Source organism: Numenius arquata, chromosome 2, assembly GCF_964106895.1.
Source record: "Numenius arquata chromosome 2, bNumArq3.hap1.1, whole genome shotgun sequence".
NCBI lineage: Eukaryota > Metazoa > Chordata > Aves > Charadriiformes > Scolopacidae > Numenius > Numenius arquata.
Genome location: NC_133577.1, coordinates 105570009 through 105588851, shown reverse-complemented (window position 1 = coordinate 105588851; position 18843 = coordinate 105570009). Strand labels below are relative to the sequence as shown.

Here is an 18843-nt window from a genome sequence, read left to right as displayed (position 1 = left end):
TATAGGTCTGTCAGAGCATAATCAGTCTGTATGTTGGTTTGTTTAACTTGCTGAATTGCATCCTCCCGTTTCTCAATTCTTTCTACTGTTTTCACTCTTTTTGAACTAGCAGCCTGTTGTGATCATCAATCTTCTGCAGAGAATTTCCGGTTTTTTCATCCTTAAAGTGTACGTTTTTGTCTTATGATACTTGACACTTAACATGGAAACAGACAGTTTGAATACATTGTTTAAATATTTTTTCATGTAATATTGAGTTCATTACAATCTAACTCTCTTGTAGACTTTGCGTAGGTATGCACTGTCACAGTGATGAAGAAAGGAATTTAGTTAATAGTGTAAGGAGAAATTAAATATCACGTGTTCGTTGACAGAAGTCGTGCTGCACAATACCATTTCTTCAGCAGTCATTGATGTTTACATTTCTGGTTTTAGTTTGTTCTGTAAAACTTTACATGGAAGTAACATCTCATATGGTACTTTGAAAACATTCATTTACATCTGCTTTTAAAGACAAAAAACAAACAAACAAACAAACAAACAAAAAAAAAACCACAACAGACAAAGCCCCCAAACCCTGTTGTGTAGCAAAATTGCTAGTATTCTTTAAAGAGTCATTCTTAATTAATCATAGTAAGACATCATGTCCTCCACCCCCACCCTGGTATTTTGCAGGTATCTCTGAAAGTACTGCTTTTATTATGAGTGTATACTCATTGATAATTCTCTTTTGCTTAAATAAATCATTTCAAGACACTGTAAAATGCCACTGAATAAGATTTATAAACACATTCTTTTTCAGCCACCTTGCTTTTTTAAAAATCTATTACCCTTTCAGTTTTATTTAGGATGAAGGGCTTACCCTCGTCTTTAGCATAACACATAAAATAAGCTTTTACTGCCTCCTTTTCTGTGTTGGTTAGTTTTAGAAAACTTTTTACCACTCCCTAATACATATGTCAAGAGAAAATGTTAATATGAAGCTATCAACATCTGTTGAAACACTTCTAGTATATGTGGAAAAGGAAATTAATCAGAGGAACAAATGCTCTTGAAAGGAAGGAAATTTTGTTAAAGGTTCTGGGGCAGCTTTAATTCAGTTCCGTTGTTCCAGAGGAGTGTAGGACACGCAGTCCTATTTTTTATGTTTATCATCAATTGCTGAATGGAAGCCCTGGACTTGCTGAACTCTTTACTTGGCAGGTAAATGAAGAGGAAACTCTGAGATACATTGGGGCAAAAATGCAGTATTAAACTTAAAAATACTGTTGCTTATATATTCTGTTACTGATTATGTAAGCAGATTATGAAAACTCATTTCAGCAAATGGGTGCAACTAATATCAACATAGATTATTACTGAAAGAAAACTAACATAACTTATATTATGTGATTTATTTTTTTTTTTCCTTATTGGGCTTATTCCTTCCTTATATATTAATGGGTCGTATTTGTTTTTCCTTGCTTTTTTTATGCTTTTAGTTTTAGGTCCACAGTAAATGGATACTATTTGAAGGCCTCCCTGCCCTCTTACATTCTTCTTTGAATAGCGGGGGTGGAGGGAATCTAATTAGACTTCATAATTCTCAGTTTGAAATAGATATTGAAAATAGAAGACTGAAAATATTGAAACTGAAAATAGATATTTTTTTTTTCTTCTTCTTCTGAAGTGAACATAAGAAATAAGAGACTGCAGGGCAGTTCTTATACTGGATTTGCAGCTTTGCCCTCAGCCCATCATTCAGATACCTCCACTCCTATTGTTCCTCTCCCTGCACTCCCTGCTGCCAGTCTTCATCTGCCAGTCGTTAAATGGGGTCAGGGCTGCAAAGGCTCAGCTTGAGAGACGGAAGTGTCCGGGGGGAGCTGACAGATAGATGCAGTGAGGTGACTTGAATAGTGTGAAAAAAGTTGTTGTAGGAGTGGATGAGGTGTCTTGTTGTAGGTGGTAGGAGACAAGCTCCCTGAGAGCGTAATAAAAGCAGCGGTTTAACTTACAGCCTGATCCTCCAGATTCTTGTTGGCTGCAGACATAGGAGAGAAGGCTTGAAAACAAACCTTCCCCTTGTAATCCCTAGGATTGTTCAGTGCTGATTTTTTCATTTTTGAAAACATCACAGACTAAAAGTTCTGATTTCTAGGTGATATAAAGTATTTTCATTATTTGAAGCAAGACATAAGGCTTCTTTCACCAATAAGTATTTGGTTGTTTTTCCTTCCTCTGGGAGCTCCTTTGTCATTTGTTACTTGAGAAGATCACTAACATCTGCGAGATACAAAATCACAGTCCTAGAAGAAATTGCTAATCATAGAGTAATTCAGGTTGGAAGGCACCCCCAGAGATCATTCAGTCCAATCTTCTGCTTAAAGCAGGACTAATGTCAAAGATGGATCGGGTTGCTGATGGCCTTACCCAATCTAGTTTTGGAAATCTCCCAATGACAGAGGTTATACATTTTCCTTGGGCAACACGTTCCAGTGCTTATCTGCTCTTAGCAAGAAGAATTTGTGTCCAACTCAAATTTCCCTCATTAGATCACCGAACAATTGCTGCTTGTCCTGTCAGGGTGCAGACCTCTGGAATGTTTCTCCCTGGTTGTGTTTCACACTGAAAAGTCCTGTTTCTAATTAGCTCTTCCTTGAAGAGAAGCCATGTTGTACCTTTTGATCATCTTTCACTCCCCTCTGAAGGTGTTTTTCAGTTCTACTGTATTTTTTTTAGTATAAACTTGTAGTCCATCCAAAATCCACCTGGACATGTTCCTGTGCACCCTGCTCTAGGTGGACCTGCTCTGGCAGGGCAGTTGGACTACACTGATCTCCGAAGGTCCCTTCCAAACCCATATCATTCTGTGATTCTGTGATCTAACATAATGCTATAACCCAGCCTGTCAATAAAGAAACTTTGGGGTTTCGTTCTTTTTAAGTAGTAGTTGCACTCTTATTTCAGTCTCTGTGTTTAATGTTTCAGATCCTGTGTAAGGATTTAAAAGCTCTGTATAAATGCATTGTTCTTACTGGACTGAATTCAAAAGCTGTTGTACTTAACGTTTAAGCTTTTACTCTATTGCAGTAGTGAATTTCATTAATTAACTATTTAAAGGTTTTTTTTTTTCTTTGTTTTTAGATATTTTCTCTCTATTTGTGTGTTCTTACTGTCAGTTTTCGTTAACAGTTACCTGTTGGAGGATTTAGCTTGTCATAATTTTTTGTACCACTGACACAGGCTGCAAAAAGTTTCATTTCCCATGGACATCTTTTTATACCTTTAAATACTTTCAATCTCAGACCTTCCATTAAAAGGTTAGTTGCTGAGCAAATGGGTATGTACAGAAAAATAAAGCTGACAGTTTACAAATTCGTATAGTACCTGTCACAATGCAGCAGTCCTGATTACCTCCTGTAGTGGATGCATATTCTGTCTGGTTTTGCAAATTTTCTGTTTGAAAATTCATTCAGTTAATTATTCACAAATCAACATTTTAAATGTAATTTTCTGTATATGTTGCTGTGCAATTGAAGTTAATATATGAGACGCTGCTAATGCTGTTTTAGCACAGCCACCAAATTATGCAGAGACTATTTTAAAGGATTAATTAACCGTATGACATTAGACTGTACATTCCCCAAATGAGTGCCATAAAAAACAGATATCTTGATATTGCTAATAGCTCTTATGACTTGAAATTCAGTGCTGAAAGATGATGTAAGAGAGAACATTTTCTGATTCTAGTATTTCTATTTCTCTCATCTGGTGTACTTTAGTGAAGTGCAAAGGGACAGAAATAGGAGCTGGGGGAATCGTGAAAAAACCCAAGCCTACCTTTTCTGTTGCCGAAGTTTTAGGGAACTACTCACTGTTTCCCTTCTGCCAAGCTTCTGCTTTATCTTTTATTCTGGTATCTTCATTTGAAATCATGCATCCTCATCCCATCATTTTATTCTTTTTTTTTTAGTCCTTGTCTAGAAACATGGAAACATTTATTTTAATAGTTTGCATTTACATTTTACTCCCTTTTGAGTTGAAAGCATCCTGAGATGACTTTGCTGGTTAGGGTTAGGATTTTCGTGTAGCCGCTTTAATTCTTAATGCCAGCAGATTGTTTTGATTTTCATTCAGAGGGAGCTCATCCCTTCTATATAGTTTCATCTTTTGCTTAGTTACTGAGTCCGAACACCCAGTCCCGTTACTATTTTGGCAGGTGCACATTGAGCCTTTGCCTTGCTTGCTCTGGTAATTGCTATGCGTGTTAGAGAACATTTCAAAGAATACATTCATATTGCATACATACAGTATTTGCCGAGAGCACAGCTGGTCACGGGTCATAAAAAAACCTGGAAAATACCCATTATTTCGCTGGTTATCTACCTCTGTTTCCTTAGAGGCATGAGTGGTTGCCTTTGCCTCTAAGATCAGTTATCTTCTTGGCTTCTCTTTTTGCTGCCGGTTGCCGGATTTAAGGATGGAGGCTCTGATGGTCGGATTGTTTTTTTTTTTAATATGCAGCTGAGCTGCTGCACTGGTGTTTTTTTGCTTTCTTTATATGTACTAAGTGGCTTTGATACTGCTGGTAATTTATATATGGATTGTGCCTCCATCTCCATTTAAATTCTTAACCTGCTTGGGTTTGTCATCTTGTTTGGCTACTTAGCACTTTAATCCATTTAGGATCAGGTTTTTGGGTTTGATTGTTTCCTTTACATGAAGGTTGAATTCCTAACCTGCATACTGCCCTGCAACTTCAGTACATAGAACCAGGAGCTACGAATCTAGTCCCTCCCTGCTCCCCACCTGGCCTTGTAACTAGCTATTTTATTTTATTTTAAAATCTAAGTTAAAAATTAAGGAATTAAACTTTCAGACTAATTAGGGGTTATTTGCAAGGCAATTAATAAAAAATAATCATCTTATTTTGTCTCTTCAAACATTTACTGCCTGACTTTGTAAGCCTACCCAGACTTTAGCTCTGTAAGCTTTTTCTGAAGTTATGCCCCAAAGGCCTGTTTTTATAATAAGTATCTTGAAGTTCTATTTATACTACCAAAATAGAAAAATAGACTAAAAGTATTTTAAGCATCAGAATATGTAGGCACACTTATTTCTGTTGCAGTCAAATTCTGTTTCACCTTCCCACAACATTTCAATTTTGTAGACAATATATAGGAAAAAGTTGGTCATTCACTAAGGTATGTTATTTGTAGTTAGTCTCTGGAGAATTTTTCTAACATAGTTCTTATGTTCTTCTTTGGTTTCCCATGCCCCAAAATGTCTGTTACCTTTTATGACCTTTTCATATGTTACAATTTTAACTTCAAGCTTTCCAAATGATCTACTAACCCATTTGGTAATCTTTAGGCCTGTTCCTCCTCTTTTGTATCTCAGAATTGGCTTATTCTTCCTCTTTTTTGCTTCTTCTTCCCTGACTTTGAACCAAATCACAGATAAAAGTTTTTGGAGGGATTCCTCTTTCTGATGGTGTTTCTCTGCTCCGTGGGTGGTTTTTTTTTCTGATTTTTTGAGACATACTTATTTATAGAGCTGCTTTGGTGACATTTAGTTTTTAAGGCAATAGGCCTTTATTGTCTTCCAAAATTTGTGCTATAATGGTTTGACTTTCTTCCTTCTGCTTTCTGTTATATCTTCAAGTACAAAAACACCACAACAAAATTTTAGAAATCATTGGAACTTTCTGGTGGGGTTTTGTGGTGGGTATTTTTTGTTTGTTTGTTTCTTTGTTTGTTTTGATTTGGTTTTCTCTCCCCCGTGCCGCCCCCCCAAGTTAGATGGGTAATAGGCCTGAGATTTTGGAACAATATTTTCTATGAAGATTGTTAGAAGTCAGTATTTATCCGTGGCCTTCCTGCATACTGTGTATTAAAAATACCTTCTGTGAAGCTGATCTTGTTTTCACGTTGGGCTGAAGAACTAAAAATTTGTCAAGCCAAACTACCTCTGATCTTGATCATGTAATATTGTTTGTTATGACAATAAAGTGTTGTACTATAGTTTGGAAATATAATTATGTTTTAAAATAATGGTATGGAGAAACATATGATCTTTCTGAACAGATATGAGAAGTATCTTAATTTCAGAAATGCCTTGGTGGTGTTTTTGCTCTCTGCTTGTCTGCTACTACTTATTAAAATCTCTGTTTATGTAAACATACCGTCAGTTTTTTATTTGAAAAATATTTATTTTGGTACTGCAGTAAACACAAAGCATGTTTTCATATCTTTTACTAGCATCATTTTAATACACAGAAATAGAAAACTTTATTTTACAATGTTTTTCTTCCCTTTCCTCTCTGTGTATCAGCCAATTTACAAGATGTTATTTTTGTGATACTTGTGAAACTGCTCCAAACTGGTATTTCTGTATGGAATTGAGAAGGGGAAGGGTTGTTTTATGTAGTGAATTGTATTGACTATAATGAAACCTGTGTGCATCATATCTGACTATTTGTTTTAGCGATTGTAAACAAATACCTAAAGAAAATATTTAAAAACCATAAATAAGTTACATAAATTTCCCTGTGGTTTAGGTCTCTTCTACTCCAAAAAATGCATTTAGTTGCATTCTGTTTTTTTTTTTATTAGGCCCGGCGCAAAGAGGTTTTTATCCAGGAGCGATATGGAAGATTTAATCTGAGTGACCCATTTCTGGCTCTTCAGAGAGACTTTGAAGCAGGTGCTGGTGATAAAGAAAAGAAGCCAATATGCATGAACCCTCTGTCCATTTTAGAAGCTGTTATGGCTCATTGCAGGAAAATGCAAGAAAGAATGTCAGCTCAGTTGGCTGCTGCTGAAAACAGACAAAAGAAGGTATCCTGCTACCAACTTTTTTCCTTTTCCCTCTCCTGATTTGTTCTTTCGTGCCATTTTTTTTAATTTGCATCTTTGTCTAACTTGATTATCAGTGTGTTAAAATGTTAGCACTTAATTGTCATATATAGTGAAGGGTGATATTTTGTGTGCGCACAAAATTTGTTCCATGAATTTAGCTCTACTTACTTACGGAATAACTGGTATAAGTCGATGCAGTATATAAGTGGATAGCTCAGTGTAAGCTGAGAAAGCGTCATCACAATATATTTTTAAACCAACACCATTGAAGCTTAGAGAAGCTACTGTTATTTTTGTTCTAACCTAAATAGCATAAAATAAATAATTTATTTGCATTTTATATTAGGTGGCTCTGTCTGTCTCATAAATCAGTAAAAATAAATTATAACTCTAAAAATACTTTTTTTGCATATTTAGAACATCTGTTGTAAAGAGAAAAATTATTTTGGAACAAGTATGTTGCAAAAAAGGTCTCATTGAAGATAAAACAGTGTCAGTTTGAAAGTGAATGGTTGGTTGGTTGCATATATTTCACTAATATGTGAGACATATATTCCTAAAGTATAACTAAATATGAATATGTTGGGAAGGGAGTTCTGAGAGGAAAGAGGGGTACAGTAATATAATAAACTAACCTAGACAAGGTATTTTTGAATAATTAGAAAAGAAATGCTTGCTAGGCGTTGAATCATCCTCATAAGGTATAAGGGTATAAGATGAATAGAATGTCTTCAGCAGCTGTGAAATAGCTTTTTGGTGACAGTTTTAGATTGATGTTTAAAAAAAAAACACCAGAAAAATGGAAATAAAACTGATTTTGGTAGTAATTGCTCTTTGGGAAATAATATACACACAGAATATACACAGAAGTACTGGAAGTATGCTGGAAATACATGCTTAAATTAAATCAGCAAACCTTTTCTTGTTATCTTAGCTCTATTGTTTAGTTTAGTTTAAGCATTCCTGCTCTGTTAGGACTTCAGAAAAACAGATGCTGCGTTTAAAAAAATGAGTAATACTCATTTGAGACTAAATATATGATATGTAAGTCTTAAAAGTGGCCTATGTAGTGAACTGGTACTTGTACTTACCGAGCACTTCTTATTGAAGACTCATAAATGTCAATTTTCCTTTTCATGTGCTTTGTAAGTAAGTTGAGATTTTGGGGAAAGGATTGTCTCAGCATAGAAAAGAGCGAGTAAGCTTGCTTATTCTGACTAGAGAATGATATTGGGAGAGACCGTGACACATCTGTCTGGACAATTGGACTAGTTTCTTGTTTCAGTGCGTGGCCAAAAGTATTTTCTAAATTCTTCATCTATCTCTGGCTTTTAGTATAAGGACAGATATGTGCATGTAACATGGGTTTACATATTAAGAATATGTCTCGAAATCAGGGTATTGATAAGTAAATTCCTTTTTTATTTTTTTCTTTTTTTGGCCCAGGTTTATTACGAAAGTCTATATCTGCATGTACAGGAAAGGATGCTCTTGTCTTTTGTTTCCTAGAAGAACACATGAGGTTTTTTCTTAAAATCTTAACTTGAAGTAGTTTGATGTTAATTTATTTTGCAGTTTGATTCTTACCTTGAGAAGTACCTAAACCTCTAGTACACTCAATTCTGAAACCTGTAACTTTCAAGCTAAGCTTTAAAGCACTACACTTGAAAAAATAACATGTTGCTTTGAAAGTGTGTCATTATGATTCTACCATTTTTATTCCTTGTCACAAACAGGAAATTTAGATAATACAGGATCTGAAAACAAACTGCATGGTGTTGAGCAGCTGTGTGCATGACTCTCTACAGAACTTACATCTTCCCTTTTTAAAGGCAATTAGAAATGCTGTTTGTACAGGGCAACCTCTTAAACTTCTTGGGTTTGTGGCAACAGATGACATCTCTCTCAACCATCTCCATTCATTCACAAACCATTCATTCATTATTTTACTTTCCCTTAGTTCCACATTTTTCTGTCTGTTCTCCATCTCTGAAGTCCCTCTGTGGAAGAGGGTAATGAATGTATTTTGAGGGATTTCTGGAAATGTTTGACAAATTAGGATGACCCAATGTAAACAAATAAAAAAAAAAGTTAAGCCTAGACAAATGTGACGTAAATACAGAGCCAGCTGCACCTCCTCTCTCCAAGGGTGGTTCCTCCTCCTCTAAATGTGTGATGCCTCTGTCTTCCTGTATGGAATTGCCTCACTGGCTCACTCTTACATACACTAAGCAATGAAGTCTGTGTACAGCTGTGTTTATTTTCTCTGGATATTACTGGACTTTATAAACAGGCTCAGACTGAACTCTTATTCCTGGGGACGTATTATCAGTGAATATAGTGGCTTTAAAAGTATTCTTTGAATAAAATTTTTATTTGATCTTAAAAAGCAAGTCATAACAATGTGCCAGAATGTAGAAAAATGAGAGGTGCACAAATGACTGCCAGTCATAGGTTTACCACATACCAAGCACCTAATCCCCAGATGTCATCTGCTTTGTGTTAAGTCTCCATCCTCTTCCATCTCTTTGAATGCTTTTCCTAGAGCTGCTATCGAAATTAATTTTGAGGTTTCCTGGGAACTCAAAACCAGACAATCAAAATGGCAGTTCTTGGTTTTTCAAGTGTTTGCAGAGAGGTTAGTTTTGGCATGCACGCTCAAAGGCAGACAGACGTGTTGGTTGGAAGAGGCCCGTTGACGTGACTTAGTCTAACCTGGTGCTTAAAGCAGATTATCACCAGCAGTACATCTGGCGATCTGTGAATTTGTCTAGCCGAGTCCTGAAAACCCCCAGGAATGGCAATACTGCAGCATTTCTGCACTGCTATCCTTGTGAAGAACTTTTTTCTGAGACTGAGCGTCTTTCAAGACAATTTTTCATATTAACTTTTTGTTATGGAACCCTACCTGCCACTACTAAGAATTTGACTTCATCATCAGTGTAAGGACCTTTCAAAAGGAGTGGTATGTTGCTATTAGATCATGACCTCAGCCTTTTTTTCACTGAACTAAGCAAGCCAGGCTCCCTCAACCTTTTCTCACAAGGCATGCACATTATCTCTCACCTTTGAAGGGCCTTTGCTGATTAGTTCTTTGTGGGACACCATCATTTTTCTCAGTATCCTTTTTTACCCCTTTTCAAATCCTTCTTGGACACATTTCCAGATGTTTACATTGCTGATATGATTTAGTGTATGCATATAATTCACAAAGTCAGGTCATAGTTAGTTCATAAACTCATAAATAATTACAGCTAGTTCCAAATCTGTCATCTAAAGGAAAAAATAGAGAGTAAATATTGAAAACTTTCCTGTTCAAGATGATGTAGACAAAACAAGGGCGTGAGGGAGAGATAGACAACATAAAATGAGAAACTAATGCTGGTCTTGTCAATTCGAAATCAAATAGAAGACATATATATATTAGGAATTCTTAAAGTATACGCAATGCTTACAAATAAGATACTATAATAGTTTGGTAAGCTGATTTCATCTCAGTTATACGTTAAAATCTGCTTGTAAATATTTGAAAGTAATATAATTTCACAAGTTAATTTATAGAACCAGTCCATTGTCTGAAAGCAAAATGAAGGAATTATAAAGTATAGAAAACCTTTAAAAAAACATTTTCACTATAATCTTATTCCATTTCCAAGCTTTAAAAATTATATATATTTCTTATTATTTTTGTATCTGTTTTAACAAAGAAGAAACTGCTGGATACTCCACTGTTACTGTTGGATGCTCCGCTTGCTTTGAAATGCTTGCTGGGTGCTTTGAAAAAACCAGGGAAATGCTTGAGAAAAAGTAATGATTTTTCTGCATATGAAGAACTGTGAGTGGGACCATTCCTAAATACAGTGTCATCATAATAGCTTGTTAATTTAATTTGCAGCTCTATGGTGTCATTAACATAACTGAAGAGGTGGTGTTGCTGATGTTGTTTGTTTAGCCATGACTGATAATGCCATACCATATTTTTAATATATTTAACACTGTTCCTAAGAAAGGGCGGACTTGGTTTGGTGAAATGCGTTGTACAGAGTGTATTGGTTAAGCTGGGATGAAGCTCTAAAATCGCAGTGGAGCCCCTCCACTGCTAAACACGTTTTGAGATATTTGAAGCCAAGCTGACGTTTATAATGTAGGTATAATTTCCAATAATGATTTCTTCCTTTTGGTTCAATGGTTCTTATAATAACCATATAATTTCAGGAGGAAGTTTTACTATTACTGTAATATATATCACATCAATATTGTCATCACCTCTTTATGCTTTGTCCCATTCTTCTGAAGAAAAGAGAAGAGAAATTTACAGGACTAGAAATGTTGGGAGACTGAGACACAGGTTCATCGATAAGTGTAAATTTGTGCAGGATTTATTATTTGCTTGCTCTATGTCATTTCACTTCCCTTTTTAAGCGTTTTCTTGTGTTGGAATTCTGCTTACTACGTGGGGAAAAATTATCCCGGGGACAACGAGCTACAGCAAGTGGGATTTATTTCTATTACAACTGCAGGCTCTCTCCCTCTTGTACTCATCTCTTGATGGCATGAGTTTCAACTCTGTAGTATAACGGGAGAGTAACAAAACTGTTATTTAAAAACTGTATTTATATTAGCTTTTGTTTAAATGCAGTTTAGTTAAAAATTAATTGTGGGCACACGTACAATGATGTGGAAAAAGCTTCCAGAGCTAAGAAATTTCATCTCCTATTGGAGAGGACAGGCAATACTGTGCTGTAGCAACAGGCTTCTGAAAAGCTATTATATTGTAGTGCCTGGGGTATTTTTTTTTGCCTGCGTGTCTGTTTGTTTGTTTTCATCTAGCAACCAAGACAATATTTTAAGCATTGACTGAGAGAGAAGATATTCTGTAGCTATTACCAGTCCCTTAGACCATCTTGTTTCCCACATTAGAGTTTACAGTAAATATACTCAGGCACTATATTGTTTTAAACTTAGAAATTAGTATCATTTTACCATGACACTATAATCTGAATCTATGATTCTTCCTTCATCTATTGAAGTGAAACATTTATTCCAAGGAAGATCTTAAATGTACTGCTTGTTGCCACAGCTTTTCTTAGATTGTTTTTTTGAGCATTGTGAAATGTTCTCTTATTGTAGAAGCATGAAACAGTTTCCTGTTGCAGTCAAAATTAACTGTTCATGTTTGTGATTATTATTTTTCATGGATACCCAGAAGTATTTTTCTGGAAAAAATGCCCACTTAGAAAATGCACTTTAGTGGTACAGTTCTGAATTGTTATTTCTGTATTGATCTGTGCGTAAATATGAAGCAGAACTGAGGCTAAACCAACTAAAAGAGTACAGGCGAAGGAATGCTCAGCAGTTTCTTGGGGTTTTATTCGGTTGGGTTTTTATCAGTCATTCAGATAAACCACATAGGAAGCTACTGCCTCAGTATGTGAAGGGAGGAGCAGGGAGAAAGAAATCAGTTTCATTTGTTGTTGTTTGACTTGTGTAAGTTTGCTTGGGAAAATAAAAAGCTTTTCCAATGCTTTTCCAGAACAGAGTCTTTGAATAAAAGCATAACCAGCAGGCAAGATGAATTGGAGACAATGACTATATGAATGAGGGGAAAAATTATTCTTATCCGATATCTGCATGTAGTAGGTAGTTTCTTGATTCTAGCTTGTAACATAGTTTGTACATCACCAATGTCAGTCAGACCTTCTGCTATTAATAAGTACAGGAAGATGCTTGTGCCAGTGCCAAAAAGTTGGTCTCAGAAATGAATGTCTTATTTATAAATGTTAAAACAAGATATAAGACACACATTATGGGCGTGATGGACTGTGTATTATTTCAACCCTTATCTCCTTTAGTCTGAGGAAGACCTAAAACCTAAACATTGAACAGGCTGGATCCATGGGCCGGGGCCAATGGGATGAGGCTCAACAAGGCCAAGTGCCGGGTTCTGCACTTGGGTCACAACAACCCCATGCAGCGCTACAGGCTTGGGGAAGAGTGGCTGGAGAGCTGCCCAGCAGAAAAAGACCTGGGGTTGTTGGTTGACAGCCGGCTGAATGTGAGCCAGCAGTGTGCCCAGGTGGCAAAGAAGGCCAATAGCATCCTGGCTTGTGTCAGAAACAGCATGGCCAGCAGGACTAGGGAAGTGATCACCCCCCTGTACTAGGCACTGGTGAGGCTGCACCTCGAATACTGTGTTCAGTTGTGGGCCCCTCGCTACAAGAAAGACACTGACGTGCTGGAGAATGTCCAGAGAAGGGCAATGAAGCTGATGAGGGGTCTGGAGAACAAGTCTTATGAGGAGCAGCTGAGGGAACTGGAGTTGTTTAGTCTGGAGAAAATGAGGCTGAGGGGAAACCTTATTGCTCTCTACAACTACCTGAAAGGAGGTTGTAGTGAGGTGGGGGTTGGTCTCTTCTCCCAAGTAACAAGGGATAGGACAAGAGGAAATGGCCTCAAATTGTGCCAGGGGAGGTTTAGGATGGATCTTAGGAAATATTTCTTCACCAAAAGGGTTGTCAAGTGTTGGAACAGGCTGCCCAGGGAAGTGATTGACTCACCATCCCTGGAGGAATTTAAAAGATGGGTAGACGTGGTGCTTAGGGACATGGTTTAGTGGTGGTTTTGGCAGTGTTAGTTTAATGGTTGGACTGGATAATCTAAAGGTCCCTTTCAACCTAGGCGATTCTATGATTCATTTCTGGGGTCTAAGTTATTTTGCAAACCTCATCTCTTGCTTGTGTCTGTTTCCTTTACTGAGGAGAGGATTGTCTGTGATGTCTTATGTTTGATTTCTGGAGAACAGGTATCTCCTCACTCAGAAATCACAAGCATTTAATCACTTTGGGGAGTCTCTGTGTTGTCAGTGGAGGAAAGTAGATGGGCTTACTTAGTTTCTGAATTGCTCTTTAGAGATGCCTGTCTCTTTCTTTTCCTTATATAAGATTATAAGCACTTGGTGTTAGATATCTAAAATCACTTTCCTGGGGCATACAGGTTCATTTTAGGCATACTCTCAAAGGTTCATAATATCAATGTCAGGTTAATACTAGGTTATGTTGAAAGTCTCCCATCTTGTTAATGAGAATTTTTCTCTATGCTTTCTCACAGTTGGAAATGGAAAAATCTCAGTTACAGAATCTTGAACTGGAGCACAAAAAGCTATCTGCTCGTCTCGAAGAAGAACGTGGAAAGAATAAGCACGTAGTATTGATGCTAGTGAAAGAGTGTAAGCAGTTGTCTGGCCGAATTGTAGAGGAAGCCCAGAAACTGGAAGAAGTGATGTCAAAATATGAAGAGGAGAAGAGAAAGGCTACTGAATTGGAGGAGTCTCTTGCAGCTGAGAAACAAAGGAGTACACAAATGGAGGCTCAAATGGAAAAGCAGCTGTCTGAGTCTGACACAGAGAGAGAGCAGTTGCGTGCCAAACTTCATAGAGAGGAAGCACACACCAGCGACCTCAGAGAAGAGAGAGATAAAATGATCAAAATGATTGAGCAATTAAAAAAAGAGAATGAAAGTAAAGCTAATCTTTCTCTTAAAAATAAAGATAAAAACAAAGACAAGAGTCTTGTTTCTGTTTCTGTTGAAACAGAAGAGCCAAGTTCAAGAACTGTTGCCTGCCAAACAGATCTGGTAGTGATGGACAGTAGCACAGAAAATGTTAAGAAGTTGCCTTTGACTGTATCTGTAAAGCCTTCCACAGTGAACCCCCTGGTGTCTGGCAATACAAAAATGAATGTGTGCGCCAATGCAGCATTTGTGAAGCCTGTCATCGACAGGCAATCTTCATCCAGTGAACTTGTCCCTCCCGCAACTCCTGTTCTTACACAGAACCAAAACAGAATTGAGGAAAATGGACCAAGTACAGGCTCATCAACTGATTTACCAAGTAGCACTTCCCCTTTTTCAAATAGTACTTCCCTTTGCACTCCTGCGGCACCAACTGCCGCAGCTCAGAATTCCTCGCTCACTTCGTCTATGCACAGTTTGCATTCACCCTCTGCCAACACCACTGGCCATCCCGGCCTAAATCCACGAATCCAAGCAGCTAGATTTAGATTTCAAGCAAATGCGAATGATCAAGACCAAAATGGAAACACAACCCAAAGCCCTCCCTCCAGGGATGTATCCCCTACTAGCCGTGACAACCTAGTTGCCAAACAGGTAGCTCGGAATACCGTTACCCAAGTCCTTTCGAGATTTACAAGCCCTCAGAGCGGCGCTCCGCCACGGCCGGCGACGTCACATTCGATGGAAGTTGGCACTTACCCCCCAGTCGGTAGAACGAGTTTAAAGACTCCCAGTGTATCAAGAATTGACAGAGGAAATCCTCCACCTATTCCTCCTAAAAAACCAGGGCTTTCGCAAACTCCTTCTCCACCACACCCACAGCTTAAAGTTCTAATGGATAGTAGTCGATCCCCAAATGCAAGTGCAAAAACTGACAGCAAAACAGTGACCTCACCTCTTTCAAGTTCACCACAAGGAATCAGGGTAATAAATGAGGAAATTATTTCTAAGTCCTCACCTCAGCTGCCACCAAAACCTGCTATAGATTTATCTGTGGCACCTGCAGGCTGTGCCATACCAGCCATAGCCTCATCTCAGGTGGGTGCCTGGCCTTCCCACTTCCCTGGACTGAACCAACCTGCATGTTCAGAAAATTCCTTTGTCATTCCCACCACCATTGCCTGTAGCTCCTCCATAAACCCTGTTAGTGCTCCATCCTGTAGACCATGTGATTCAGACAGCCTCCTGGTAACAGCATCAGGTAAAGGGATTGATATGCTACAAACTGTCTCCCTCTAAAATAATGTTTTGGATTTCCTATACGTCTCGTTTGCTTTATTTATCTTTTTATACCTTTCTCTTTTTTACTTTCTAAAAGCTGGAATTTTCATTTATATTTTTCCCACCATACCAGGGGTATGGGAATTCTTTTGCTGATTTAGTAACGTTATAAATTAGTTTGCTTCCTCAAAGAGATCTCCAAATTGAAGGCATATTTTAAAGGTAAAGAGGACTAATGTTTAAAATAAATGGGCTGCAGATTGTGGTATACTGAAGAAGCTCCTTTTTTTTTGTTTGGGTTTTTTGGGGGGTTGGGGTTGGTGAGTTTTTTTTGTGAATGCTATTATTTTGGACTCCAAAAAGCTTTCTCAGTCTGAAATAATGTTTTGAAAACTACCTCTGATGGTGATCTTCCGTGGAACATGTATTTCGGTGCTTTGTGAGTCTTTTAGAAAATAGGGCATAGCTGGGGTTGCAGTATTTTCCTATGGCATTAGATGATTGCACATTAAGGTATGTAATTGCCTGGATAAGAGTGCAGTTTCAAATATATCACATCATACCTATGGAATAAGTTTCCATTTTTCTATAATTCTTCTGGTTTTAGTTGTAGGCTTGTATGCGGCATCTCACAAGTTTACTTCAACAGATATCAGCAAAGGTTTGCTGTTGGAGTGTTAACATCTAAATGTTAGGTTGATAGTCTAAATCTAGAGTCAGTGCATGTATCTGCTATTAATTTTGCATTGTGGTGAGGACTTACCCTGGAGTTGGCAGCACATTAGGCACACAAGTATCTTCTTGATGGCAGTTAAATGAACAAAGGCAGCCCTGATCTGCCTTTTAATTGTAGATCTCCTGTAAATCTTTTTGTCAACATATTTCCCTGCTGGGATCAACACTAGAACATTAGGTAGAAGCCCCTCTGTAGCCTGACTTGCACTGCAGTGAGGAAGATGGGGACACAGTTATGGAACACTTTAGACCTTCATCAGCACTGAAGAATGTTTGAATGGTCTCAAGCTTTCAACAGTTATTCTCGGTTCAGTTATGATACTTCAGTCCCTCATAAGTTTAGTCCCTGTATCATCATCTATAGGGTATAAAACCCCTGTACAGCTGGTCTACTGCCATCACACAACCAACCACTTTCTCTTGGTAGCGGCACCACTCTCTGATAAGGCAGTTGAACTCAGTCTTGGGGAAGCTGTTCCAGAAGCAGCGTGTGGCAAACTTAGGTATCTGTATAAATAGGAGATTCCAGCGTTCACATTATTAAGGAATTTTTATTCCCATTTCACTTCATGGAAGACTTTCTGCACGTTTCTGGAGTAACCTAGTCATGTTTTTTACTGTCAGAATCCTCTCTCCTTTCTGAACTGTGCCATGAAAATGTGAGCTCAGAAATTTCTTCCATTTGTCTACTACTTCTCAGAGTTAGCAACTGTGGGATTTGTTGGCTGCCCCTTAGTTTCCTGTTTTTCATATGGGTGTCCTCAATTTTTATCTTAAATTCTTATTCCTAACTGAGTCTGATTGCCATGTCAGATAAGTCATTAGTCTCTCAGTATTCCAGATATTCTCCAAACCTCATTTGCCTTCAGCTACTATTAGACTCCATAACGGAATGAAAATTTAATTTTAAAAAAACCTAAGATTTTATTAACATACAACAAATTATTGGTAAAATCCACTTCAAAGTGAATAGTTCTTTTAGGAAAGAGTCTGTCTTCCACAAATCCTATCAGCGTGAATTAAGCTGTATATTTCAATTAGTCTTATATTAACTAGATGATATTTGGTATTCATTTAAGAGATTTTTTGATTATTCTTTAAAAAATAAATCTTCTATCTTAAAAATGAAATTGCAACCACTTCATAACTCCATGTATTGTTATTGCTTTAGTTTGTACTTTGAAATATAAACTTTTTTCTTAGGAGGAAGATCACCCTTTAAATAGGAATCCTCCACCAGATAGTCAATTTATGTTTCTTATGAAATTTGTGACTCAAAGACCATTCTCAAAGATAGAATTTATGAGAAAAACTGTTATTTTTTTAAAATTATGCATAAATTAATGTGTTCAGATGCCCTTTCTTCATTTACACTCCATTCACTTGTTTTTTGAAGGGATGGAAACATTTGGATTAATTTAATCCCCTTACAATCTTTGCTCTAAACATTTGTCGCTCTTAGCATTTTGTAAGCAGCACTGCTTTTTGTGAATTTTTGCAACTGTAGATGGGAAACGTACCCCATAATACTGAATACAAACAGGCTCAAAGAACTTTAATAACATTATCTGAAATATTCAGGTAAATATTCAGGAGCTCCTTTGTCTTTTACCCAAACTAATGCTTATATTTTATTGCACGTCTTCTCCAATCCCATTTTATTTATGTTTTTTAAGGGAACATAATCTGTTTTGGCCAAGTGTTCTGGCAAATTGCAGAACTAAAAAAAACTTTGAGCAACAGATGTTATGCAAGTATGGACAGATCTTTCCTTCAAAATTTTATGCTGAGAAAAGAAAAGAAATAGATTTTATAAATATATATGGAGATAGACCTTGTCTTAGAAAATAAAAGATAAACCAAATTTAATGACCCTGTTTTCCTTAAGATAACGTGGTCATTAATGCCTTAATTCATGTCACTTATTCACTTTCTTTCAGTTTCTTTTTTAAGTATGACTTTTCTTGAGGTCAACATCTAACAAACTACAAACAGTACTGAAACCTCCTTCCCATATCTGCATTTTCATGTCCTCTAAGCACATATTCAGTTAGTTTTATTAACGTTCTGGTTGTTTTTATTCTGTTTTATTTACTTTTTTTCAGAAAATGTTTAGAATTTCAATTTCACTTTCAGTTAAAGCGGAGCCTGGTGAAATCTTATTCATACTTTATTGTATAGTAAGTAGTGAGCTTCAATCAGAATTTGTTAATATTTTTAAACAACAGTGCAAAACAAATTTAACATTAAAAACGAAATGGAAAAGACCCTCCATTTTTACATTTTTGTGTCAATAAATTCATGTTCGTGTCTTCCTAATGTGGAGTCAGAAGAATTTATAATAGCATGATTACTTAAGTATTCCCTTTATTAATTTTGAAACAGTTTCCTACTTAGCTCAGATTGCTTTAAGGACATCTCAGCAGCCTGATTTTCTGTAAGGGAGAGTCTTCATTCTAGAAAGAGCAACTATTAA

At 36.9% G+C, this 18843-nt stretch overlaps 1 protein-coding gene across 1 annotated transcript in view; it reads left to right on the top strand.

Moving 5' to 3' along the window:
* The window catches only part of CTTNBP2 (cortactin binding protein 2), a 91907-nt gene that overhangs the window by 27654 nt on the left and 45410 nt on the right, over positions 1 to 18843 (top strand). The window contains exons 3-4 of the mRNA XM_074168023.1: positions 6597 to 6821; positions 13950 to 15612. Coding sequence (XP_074024124.1) covers positions 6597 to 6821; positions 13950 to 15612 — 1888 coding nt within the window. The remainder of the gene's footprint in view (positions 1 to 6596; positions 6822 to 13949; positions 15613 to 18843) is intronic.